The sequence below is a fragment of the Cryptomeria japonica genome, chromosome 7 (genome assembly GCF_030272615.1).
Source record: "Cryptomeria japonica chromosome 7, Sugi_1.0, whole genome shotgun sequence".
NCBI classification, from domain to species: domain Eukaryota; kingdom Viridiplantae; phylum Streptophyta; class Pinopsida; order Cupressales; family Cupressaceae; genus Cryptomeria; species Cryptomeria japonica.
Genome location: NC_081411.1, coordinates 516,286,815 through 516,298,836, shown reverse-complemented (window position 1 = coordinate 516,298,836; position 12,022 = coordinate 516,286,815). Strand labels below are relative to the sequence as shown.

The window sequence follows — 12,022 nt, the reverse complement described above, 5'->3', positions numbered from 1 at the left end:
CTTATTAATAATTAACATTTCTGATATGAAAATAACACTTGTGAAGAAGATGATACTGAAAAGACACCTCCGAAGAGAACGAGGGAAGATGAAGTATCTTGAGGAGAAAGGAATATATTGGCACGTGTGTGGGGGCACGAAAGCAACGAATATCCAGAGCTGTTCGATAACACAAAAGCCCGTGCCCACACTGCCGACAGCGACGTGCACTACTAAAAGTGAAAAATCTTTCTTTTACTTTTGTCTTTCTTTTCACGTGTAACATACCTGAATGAGCACAAGATTTAAAAAATCAAATTTGCACGCAACAGGCCAGCCAACACGAGGTGCGGGCATGGAAGAACAATCCTATCTAGACAATCTGAGGCTTTCTTCCTTATCAAATTCTACAATGAAAGTAATAATTTTTCGTTGCCAGAGCCAAAGGATTCACCACGACCCAGCCTAAGTCTATGAACATGTGTCTTACTTTGTTTCGCAATTGGGTTGTAAATCTTTGTACAATTTACTGAACTCTGTATTCTGTTTGAGCAGACTCGAGGATGGAGAGAAGAAAGGAAGTGTTTTTGTTTTGGGGTGTGGTGATGATTTTTTGTTGGTTGGCAACTCCCTGTATGTCAAAGTTTAATGTGGAGAAGAACAGCTTGAGAGTAATATCACCAGAGGATTTGAAGAGAAATTATGACAGCGCCATAGGTAATTTTGGAGTGCCACAGTACGGGGGAGCAATGCTCGGAACAGTCATTTATCCCCAAAAGAATCGGAACGGCTGTGAATCTCCTGATGCCTTCGGCACTTCTTATGAATCGCGCCCTGGAGCACTTCCCTCCTTTTTGCTCCTTGATCGTGGAGGCAAGTCCTCACCCTCCTTATATACTTAATTTGAACTGCTCTTTTGTCTGGGGGATTTAGATATTATCTAAGCTGCCCTTCTGTGTGGGGAATTTAGACATTCTCTGTGTTCTAATCTGAATGAATTTTGGGGGATTTAAATATTCTAATTTAGTTTTTAGGTGCTTATGGTCATGAGGGACATGAGTTCTTGGGAACCATCATTAATGAAATATGGGTCCCTAAAGACAGATTGATAATTTGTACAATTGAATTTCAATAAATAAAGTCTGTTGAATTAAGGTGAAGTTCCATAGGTATTGATTAAGTCCCATCCGTTAATAACATTTATGTTAAAAGCTTATGTTTGGTAGAAGCAATTTGTTGGAAAATGGGTCATATTAATCAAAGATGGATTGGTCATGAAGATGGTTCATAGCGTAGTGATAAAGGACTTTAAGAGCAAACAGGAGATCCTAGGTAGTTGGTCTTTGAAAATAATATCAAAGTCAAGCTCAGCAAAGCCAGGAACTTGGAGCTCCCCTAGCACCTGCAGGGTAGCTAAAACAGGGGATTGTAGAAAATGAGCTACACCTAAATTGAATATGCACCAGCATCAAGATGGCTGCATGACTGATAGTTTAGTGGGAAAGCACCCAACAACAAATGAAAGGTCTTAGATTTGACTCCTAGATGGTCTATGAAAGGTCGATCACAATTCATATGTCCAGTTGGTTATCCCTTAGATCATAGATGCTTCATTAGATGCTTCACCCCTTTTCAGTTAGGTGGAGCAGAGCACAGTGGGTGAAACTTCCACAATTTAAATTCAAACGTGTCAATGTCCCTTGAGATGCTGCACTGTAATGCAAAATGAAAGCATAATTTATGTTGAGAAGATGAATAGCAAGCTAAAGCTCCATGGATTTTCCTCAAGGTTTTGCAATTCTTGTACATTGATATTGTCTCACTCTTCTTTAACTTTCAAGGCAGGAATCGCGTTCTATTTATAAAAGTTTTGCAACCAGATGAGGCTAATTGTATATTTGCTTCTTTTTACTGTGCAAGTTGCATATAACTTCAGTAATAACAAGGTGCCATAACTTCAAAGTTCAGTGGCATATGCAGTCGCCGAATCACCTTGTCTACGATCAGTCAACTTTTTAAATTGAGATAAAAGGTCCATAAAATATGTGTCAAAATGAGACTACCATATCCTCAAACCAGCATAAGCAGGACTATTATAAATGGAGTATCAAAACCCATGAAAGGTACCCATATCTCAGAAGCTGACTGTAGATATCAAATAAGTCTAGTAACATAAAAGTTTACGGGTCCATACAAGGCACCCACCACAGTATGAAATAACAGTTTCAATTTCAATAACCTAGGCAACAACAAAAGGATAGGCAGCATATGAGAGTATAACAAATCACAAAGGAGGATCGACCGTCATTGATAGCTGAGTCATGAACAACAGGTCCCTGCAAAACAATAAAAACCAATAATTTTTGGAACAGTAAGGCAAAATTGATAGATGACACTCCAGAATTATTTGGAGCTCGTATTGTGGTAACGACGATACAATGCTTAAAGAATAAACTAAATAGAATTGAAAATGTATTAGTCATTCCTACCACAAATGATACTTTGTACTTCATGTATATTTTGATTTTACTCAAAGTTCTTCTCTTCTTATTCTAGAATGTAATGCAAAATCGGTGGAAAACTCTCAACTTCTTTGCGCATTTTTTCAATAGAATTGAGAGTTATATATCTAATTATATGCTTCTCACAACCCAGTATTGTTAAATAATTATTTTTTATAAATAAAAGTCCTGAGAATATGTCCGTGCCGTGATTTAGCCTCTTTCTATATGTTAGATGGTCAGTCCGGATAGCCTATTGCCTTAAAAAATGTAATTTAACTTCAAGTAATTAATTTTTTTCATTTTTCCATTGCAGATTGTTACTTTGCTTTGAAGGTCTGGAATGCCCAAAATGCAGGAGCAGCAGCTGTGTTAGTTACAGACGACAAGGTTGAGCCTCTTATAACCATGGATTCACCTGCCGAGGATAGCACAGCAGCAGAATATTTGGAAAAGATTACAATTCCATCTGCTCTAATTGAAAAAAGCTTGGGCGATAGCTTGAAGAAAGCTCTGAGTAATAGGGAGATGGTCACTATTAATCTCGACTGGAGGGAGTCCCTTCCACACCCTGATGACCGCGTTGAGTATGAGTTTTGGACAAACAGCAATGATGAATGTGGGCCAAAATGTGAAGGTCAAATTGATTTTGTAAAGAATTTTAAAGGAGTGGCTCAGACGCTTGAGAAAGGGGGTTATACATTGTTTACTCCTCACTACATAACATGGTACTGCCCAGAAGCCTTTGTTTTGAGCAAGCAGTGTAAATCCCAATGCATTAATCATGGAAGGTACTGTGCTCCTGATCCAGAACATGATTTTAGCCAAGGTTATGATGGCAAAGATGTGGTAATTGAAAATCTGAGACAATTGTGTGTCTTCGAAGTTGCAACGGAAAATAGAAAGCCGTGGGTCTGGTGGGATTATGTGACCGACTTTCACATTAGATGTCCAATGAAAGAGAATAAATATAACAAGGAATGTGCAGAGAAAGTGATTAATTCTTTAGGTGGGTATTTTAATAATCTTTTGAAGATATGATATAATCAACATTTCTTTTGCACAAGCAAAGCCTATCACATTAAGTTTGGGATGTGTAAATCTCTAAGCTCTTCGGTAATTTCTGAGGTTCTATTGTAAGTTATTCCGAGACAGTGTCTCTAAGCATCCTTCAGTTGTTTCCCATCGTGATTGTGTACTATTTAACAGGTCTGGATAGCAAGAAAATTGATGAGTGCATGGGAGATTCAGAAGCAAATGCAGAGAACGGTGTTTTGAAATCAGAGCAAGATGTTCAGGTTAGCTGTATGGTCTTTACATTTTCTCTCAGCTGCTTTCATATTCTGGTATTTTAATTTGATATTATATGCATTCTATTGGTCGAGTAAATAATCTTCTATACTGTACACTATTTTTGATTCCAGTACTCTATTATTGAATGCTTATATCTCTGACTGGACATTGTTTTATAGGTCGGACATGGTTCTCAAGGCGATGTTACAATATTGCCCACTCTAGTTATTAACAACATACAGTATAGAGGTAACTCCTTACTTTCCGTGGAATGTTTTTTGGGAAGACTGTAAACTCAATTATAACTTCAAATTATTTGGCAGGGAAATTGGATAAAAATGCTGTCATGAAAGCAATTTGCGCAGGCTTTGAAGAAACAACCGAGCCAGCTGCTTGTTTGAGTGAAGGTGAGCTCTTCTTCAATGTAAGTTCTTATCGATAGGGTTAAAGTAATAACTTCTTCAAACTTTAAAGTCACAAATATTTTAGGATTCAAACTCTTTGCCATTTGCAGGGATACAGACAAATGAGTGTGTGGAAAATAATGGTGGGTGCTGGCAAGATACAAAGGCAAATATCACTGCTTGCAAGGTATATGATTTCCGCATTGAGGTGGAACCAGCCATAAAAGTTTTAGAGTCAGCTTTTTTAAGCAATCGGATCAATGTAATAAAAAATTGTGTTGCATTTGTTCTGGATTTTCATGAAAGGATACATTTCGGGGTCGAGTATGTGAGTGCCCTATTGTTGATGGCGTGAAATTTCAGGGTGATGGATACAGTTATTGTGAAGGTAAGCTTTGTGCGTTTTTCATCATTAGCTTTTTGTTTTATTTTGAAGCACCTTCTTCAATAATTAAGTATTACTGTGTGACTAGTTTTAATGTATTTTTTGTTGTTTTTTATTATATAAATGTAGTCTTGCATCAGAGGACATGGGGTAGACTTAAAAGTTCCTGAATTATAGGAACATGTTTCAATTCTGTTACTTAAATGCAAAACAAATCTGCTAGATCTCTGGGGGTATGCTGGCCTCCATATGGACACATTTTCTCTATTTGAAATAGTTTTTTGGGCTGGTTTATAGTTTCTATATTTAGAAAATAAAATAGTGTGTTTTAATATGTTTAGGTTTCATCAGAAGATTGATAGGAAGGAAAGGAAGAAGAGGGGGAATATGATGAACTGTCTTCCCCGAGAACAAAAGATTGTTATTGTAACAGAGGTATATTCTGCAGCACAGGGCAGTGCATGGACTTTAGCAGGAACCTCATGTAGGTGGTAAAGTAGGAACAAAAGTACTTTTTATATTTTGTCTAGTGTGTAAGTGTGGCTCTAGCATCAAAATCAGTATTAAAAGGAGCCTCACATAGGGCAATAGAGAAAGGAGGAGGAATGGGAAAGAAGAATAGTCAAGGAAATAAGGAGAAAAATGAGGAGGAGAATAAGGAGGGTGTGCCTCACATAAGACAATCTTAGGAGGAGATGCCTCATGTAAGACAATGTTATGAGGGGAGAAGAAAGTATTAGGAGAAGTAAAGTGAATTTTCATGTTTTGGAATTGCAGAGTAAGAAGGATTGGGTGTTTCTTAGAAAGATCTATATTTTTATCCACGACGACCCTTGGATACCTGTGTAATGAGTTGTACTATCTTGCAAGAAGGTAACTTTGAAGAATAATTTCTTTGTGTTACAAGAGGAAGGGGAAGACACGTTTGAGTCTGAGCTGTAAAGTGACTAATAAAGGTGTTCATTAATGCATGGAATAAAGTAAAAACATTCCACGTAAATTAAGCCCTCTAAGTGCATCTCCATGTAAAGTATTGGGAAAATAAGAAAGAATATTTTTATAATAACAAAATTCATGTATAGTAGCCATGAATATTTGCACGTACAATGTAGGATTTCATCATTCGAACTTGTAGGTGAAGCTAGAGATTTAGAAGAATAAGCAGCAAAGGGAGATTGTGTATCATATTGTGCAGACAAGGCATTACAAGGGGTTATGGACAGAGAAGGAAAAGGGATAGAGTTGGGGAGGAGAGGAAGAATTGCAGAAGAAGTGATGTTCGATTCATTGCTGTGGAGTGCATCCAATGTGACAGTTAAGAAATGGTCTATGATGGTTTCTTGTTCAATATCATCATGATAACTAGCCTCCTCATCGAAAGGAAGATGCGTAAGAGGGGGAGGGAGAAGGTGTTTTAGGATATGCATTGTTGTGTAAAGGATGTTCATGGAAAAGATAAGCCATTGTAAGGCACATGAACCTCATCTTCATTGTGGGAAGATTCAGTAAAGGCGTCATTTTGATCAATTATCAATATAGGAGCCTTAGGAGAGAAGTGATCACAAGGAGTGGAATAGGAGGAAACATGAGTATATAGGAGGTGTAGTGAGAATATAACGGGAGTAAGAAGGTAGAGGAGATGTAAAATTACTAATGTCAAAGGGAATGAATGGCACAAGGGGAGGTGCTAAGCAAATGAGCAAAGGTAGGGTGATGGGTAAGATAAGCTACAACGTGGTTGTAGGAAGAAGTAGATAGAGCATAATTTAAAAAGGCAAGGATATGGTTATGTACATGAAGATGGCTAGAAAAGAGGCCGTGACAAAAGCAAGGATCAAGAAAATTAGCATGAAAAGAGAGGGGAAAGGGAAGAACCCATGGAGAATGGAAGGAAAAGCCATGAGTGGGTAGGAAGCCATGGAGAATGCAAGGAAAAGCCATGAGTGGGTAGGAAGCCATGGAGAATGCAAGGAAAAACCATGAGTGGGTAGGAAGCCATGGAGAATGCAAGGAAAAGCCATGAGTGGGTATGAGGAGAAATAGGAAAATAAGGGTGCAGTTTATGAGAACTAAGAGATTGGAGAGAAGGAAAGAAGTGATTGTATAAGGAGCAAGATATCAAGAAATGCCAATGGAAGAGGGAAGCATTAAAGTAGATGTTTCACAAGAAAGAAGAGGAAATGGAAAGATGGTATTGCATTGTTTTAAATGATGAATCAATGGATGAGGATTATGGGTAGGCTGAAGGTAATACCCCAAATTTTTTTTGACAATTTTCTTCTTTTTTGTTTCTGGTTTTCTTTTTTTATGGAAGAAGATTGTAAGTGTTAGGGTGCTGGGTTCACCAAAATAAATTGAAAATAAGAGCTACCTTGTGTGGTTTAAGGTGAGTTTTGCTTTCTTTTATGTGTCTTCTTTTACCTAGACTAATCTAAATTTTTTCCTTGGATGACATATATTTCAAATTATTTGCCAAGTAAAGATAAACACTGCAACTATGAATGAAACAATAATGGAAGCTAGTCTAAGAAAGGACAGGGAATAGAGTTAGGGAGATCTTGTTTGTTTTTTAAGGCTAATGATGAAGGCAAAGGGTTGGAAGGTGATCTGGAACTGTTTTGGGCCTGAATAATAGATTATGGATTTGCAATAGATGCTCTTGACCTGATAGTCATGTAGGTAGCTACGTTAGTGTTTTAACTTGCACCTTTAGTACAAGACAAAATGGAACATGCATAGTAGAAGAACCACTCTTCAAATTAAAAGAAGGAAGCTTCCTCTAACACAATACTAACCTACTATGAACAATATGTACTTGCTATTCACAATCTTATAGTGGTTCATGTTCTTGTTGAATAAAATTAAAAGTGTCTTTTTGGATTCACGTATGGAAAAAGGTTGAGATGATCTTCAAGTCAAGGAAAATGATTTTATTCTTTTTGGACTAAAAATAAATTCTACAGCTACATGCTTGCATTGTTAGGCTACAAGAAGAGACTGAACAATGCAAGTGCACATAAATATGGGTAAGATTAAATATGAAGACATGAATGCTTTAGTAAATTGAATTATGCTACGTTACCGATTCAGGTATGGGTACAAATTTGTGGGCACGACAATTTTTTTCCTTATATATATACCTCATTCATAATTTGCAAAAATGAAAATACTCAAGTCTCAAAATGTCATTACACAATGAAAATTCAAACTACAATCGATATTTAATATTCATGTTCTTCTTCATCAAAAGCATCAAGGTCAATATAAACATTAGGTTCAATTTCATTTCAACCACAATCAATTGGATTGCCACTACCACTAGATGTGTCAAGTGTAGAAGCTGGATCAATTCCATTTTTTAAACATTTGACAAAATGCCAAATCATTAACAACACAAGGAAAGTGATTTCACAGAACATCAGAAAACAACTGCTACATATGCATAATGTAAATCAACAATCAATCTCATTAATGCTGATATAAAGTTTACTAACCCCGTGTTCATAGGTATAGCTCACAAATGCAACTGAAATGATATTTAATTGCTTGCTTGCTGGCATAATCTGATTAAAAATGCTGTCACAAAGTTATGAAGAGTGAAACTGAGGTTTTAATGTATGAAACTATGCTTGGGTATGGGTCCTTCACAAAAGGCATGAACCTAGGAACCCAAGAAGAATTGAAGGCCGTAGCCAAACATACTCAAACCCGAAACGTACCCGTACTTGGACCCGGGCTTCACTAGCAGTACTCGGTAACGTAAGAATTACAAGATTGGTACAAAGCACTTTCAGAAAACCTGTAATACAAAGCTTGCAACTTGCTAAAAACTGCTGTCCTCATTTTTGTTTTAAAAAATGAGGGACTATTACATGAAATTTTTATCAAAAAATGAAAATTTTACTCTATGACACGCTTCCCAAGGCATAATTTTGCTTTGCCCTTGGACTGGCTTAATCCTTAGTCCATCCTCGAACCATGTTTCAAATTTCATCGCATTCTGAGTTCGTTTGCTATGTCTTTCCTTCAATTTTGGGTTTTTTCTCCCTGACTGCAGGTGGGAAATTTTCCTTAAGTTGCAAGTTTTAATGATTTTCTTTGTTTTAGTCTTTGTAGGGAAATTTTTAGCTAATTACAAGTGAACTTTATGGAAAATGAACTTGTAACTTACTTTTAATTTCCCCCTTGATGCTTTTTGGTTTTTTAAGTCATAATAGGGATTTTTTGGATAAGTTGCAAGTTAATTTTAAATTGCATATTTAAAAGTCACTTGTAATTCTTTTGTAAAATCCCTATTTAAGTGTTTTTTTCTTGTAATGGAGATTTTATTCCCCTATTACATGTGTTAAGTTATTAAAACTTGTTGAAGGGATTTTATTTTCCCTTTACAAGTTATTATAACTTGTATATTTCTCATAAAAACCCGATTTTGCTTAGAATGAAAATAAAGTGACATTTTAAACTTGCATTTGAGTCTTAAAAACCCGATTTGCTCCATAAAGAGAAAATAAAGGCATTTAAACTTGCTATTGTGTCTTAAAAACCCGATTTTGCCTTGTTGAAAGAAAAGTGAAATTTTAAACTTGTAATATGAAAATAAAAACTCGATTTTCACTATTACATGTAAAATGAAACTTGTCATTCACTCCCAAAAACCCGACCAGCTAAGGAAGGCGATTTTGTTGGAGATTTGAAGCAATTTTTGTGGAGATTTTTTTTTTGGGAAGAAGAGGCGTTTTCGATTCTTGCCTATTTTCATGCATCTTGAAACTCATATCACGCCATTTGGAGTTTATTTTTGCTGTTTTTTGGGTCTAAAACAGCAAAAACGTGTTTGCCAAATACCACGTTTTGGTGGATCCAAACTCCACGAATCTCTTCTTCCCTAAATTGTTTTGGTTTCCTTCACCTAGGCGTTGAGGTTGGAGGAAGATTTGACCGGTTCTTGTGCCATTATACTTGCATTTTTTGCCACGATTTGTTGCTTAAGATGTTTTTTCAAAAACGTGGCAATGGTTTCAACTTTCAAGTTTGTTTCTTGCTTACTTAAGGGGTTGTCTTCTTCAATCAAAGATTGATCATCTTTTGAAGAAGCATTTTGGATTGAAACAAGGTATGATTTCTTTTCTTCTTGTTTCATCTTCTTGTTTTCTTGTTTTCTTGTTTTTCCATTCTAGTTGTTAATTTGTGTATATGTTGATTTTGCCTCAAAAATCGGTTTTTGTGAGAGAGTTTTTCCCCTTTGCAAAGCAATTTTTGAATTCCATTGTTCCTCTCCATTTTCCCTCTTTACTTGTATTTGGGATTTTAAATCCCGATTACAATTTGGATGAAAATAATTTATCTTCCCTTATGGTTATAAGAATTTAACCATCTTTTGTTGAAATTCCAAGTTGTAAAGATGAAAAATACCCATCCTTCCAAAATCGGGTTTTTAGAACCGGATTGCATGTCCAAAGTTCTTCCCATTTTCTTGAAAATGACATTCCCAAAACCTTCCTATTTTTATCCATCCATATTGCTTATATCCATACTTTCCGTTCACGTCATTTCCCACAAGTCTAAGTCTCATTTTTCACTCATTCCTTCATTTTCCGTTTTACATGTATACTTGCATTCGGGTTTTAAAAATCCGATTGCATGTTCATTCTTCCCAACTTGTATACTCGTAAAACTTTCCCCAATATCCAAAATTGGTCAAAGTCAAATTTCCACCATTCCCATTTATTTCTCATCTTTCTCTCACAAATTCGTGAAGTGCAAGGGTTGGAGTTCTTCCCATTTAAAGAAGGAGAAATGTTAGTTGCAGCTGATTATGATGTTGCCTTAACACTTTTAAGTCTTCATCGCAATATACCAGTTTATCCTTCAATGTCAGATTTACCATCCTCTCCTATTCCGAAGAAGATGAAGTATAAATATGACAAGTACCAGAATGAAGTTTCACCTTTGCAAGTTTCCTCTCCTTTGGATCACATTAAAGACACGGAGATAGGGCATGTGGACATGTCAGAATTCATCAAGAGAGTGGAGGATCCATAGGATAGCAATATGCAGCGGTTATTGGACAGCCACATCCATCACATCTTCTTTTTCAGTGGCTGCCCTAGAACCTGAATTTGTTCTTGCTTGCACCCATCACTTTGACAAGGAGACGAGAACCATTAAAACTGATGATGGTGAGGCAATAATCCGCCTTGATGCAGATACAATTGAGAAAGTCTTCAGAATACCACCAACACCTGTTTATATGGAAATTTCAAAGGATAGTGCAGCCGAGTACTATTTCAAGAGGGAAAATGACTGCAAATGTCATATTAACAGGTGGATTCATGAGCCATGAGCTGCCTTCACAAGGTGGCCAAGTTGTACCGTTGTGACTTTAAGTGGGAAATTGGAGACATCATTACTCTCCTCAGCAAGATGATGGGTCTTGAACACTAATGTTTTTGAAACCTGGATGTATTAGTTTACCATGTTCATAAGGCAATCCCATCATATATCATGGGGAGAGATTATCAGTGATGCTTTGTGCGAGCAACTTGCAGCAGTCCCTACCACCATGACTTTCTCCATGAATTCATACTTAGTGTATTTGGTAGCGTCACTCAGACATTTCCTTGGTCTTTCTACCAAGGGTGATCGCTCGCTTATACCTGTGTGGGAATATTATGATCAGCCGCCTTTGAGACCCAACATATTACATTTCAGAAGAGTTCAAGATGCATTCTTCGGTTACTTCATGTGCCAGTTTGACAAGACTCTAAAGAACAAAAAGGTGTTAGATGAGGCATGGGAAAGAGTCAATGAGTATGCATGTTTATTTCTCCAATTCCCAACTTTTGCTTATATGAGATTCAGATGCTACAGTGGGCAACCATACATGCTCCCTAGATACCCGACTGATAAGATCATTCTTATGGAGTTGGGAAGACAGATCATGGCTGTGCACGCTTATCAATTTGTCAGACATAAGGCCGGAATGGGAATTTCTACAACAAACCCATTGAAAATTGGCCGGTATTCTCTTGTCACATCAAAGCTAAAGCTATGGAGACTGAGATGCAAGACATTAAACTCAAAAGGTTTAAGTCCAGGGCAGATTTTGATTATCGGGGTATGAAGGAAAAGATCAAAAAGTCCTTCGTGCACGTGCATCGTATTGAGGATATCTGAGTAGATCTCCATATAGAGATGGAGGTTCTCAAGATGGACTATTGCAGGCTTACTGTTGAGCAAGTTATTGATCTGAACCTGTTGGACATTCCACAAGGAATGATTGATGATGGTCATGTGCTCGATCTAGAGTACGTCTCACGAAGGGTTGAGGAAGCCCCACTTCCTTTAATCCAATGGTCGCATAAAGAATGCACGTCCATTCTTGAAAGATTTCAGCCTATCTTGGCTAACACCAACACTTGGCTCATAGGTAATGGTGTTAGACTCATCAAGATCAAGGT

General features: G+C 37.0%; 1 protein-coding gene across 2 annotated transcripts in view; it reads left to right on the top strand.

The window, feature by feature from the left end:
- Nucleotides 1-245: 245 nt before the first annotated feature.
- LOC131061669 (vacuolar-sorting receptor 3) overlaps nucleotides 246-12,022 on the top strand; it is a 37,097-nt gene continuing 25,320 nt past the window's right edge. Inside the window, exons 1-8 of one of the 2 annotated variants that reach the window (XM_057995487.2) lie at nucleotides 246-397; nucleotides 535-852; nucleotides 2,797-3,489; nucleotides 3,690-3,778; nucleotides 3,953-4,022; nucleotides 4,097-4,180; nucleotides 4,288-4,364; nucleotides 4,484-4,565. In XM_057995487.2, the coding sequence (XP_057851470.2) occupies nucleotides 543-852; nucleotides 2,797-3,489; nucleotides 3,690-3,778; nucleotides 3,953-4,022; nucleotides 4,097-4,180; nucleotides 4,288-4,364; nucleotides 4,484-4,565 (1,405 nt within the window). In that variant the 5' untranslated portion in view covers nucleotides 246-397; nucleotides 535-542. The remainder of the gene's footprint in view (nucleotides 398-534; nucleotides 853-2,796; nucleotides 3,490-3,689; nucleotides 3,779-3,952; nucleotides 4,023-4,096; nucleotides 4,181-4,287; nucleotides 4,365-4,483; nucleotides 4,566-12,022) is intronic. The other variant, XM_057995486.2, reaches the window with a different exon arrangement.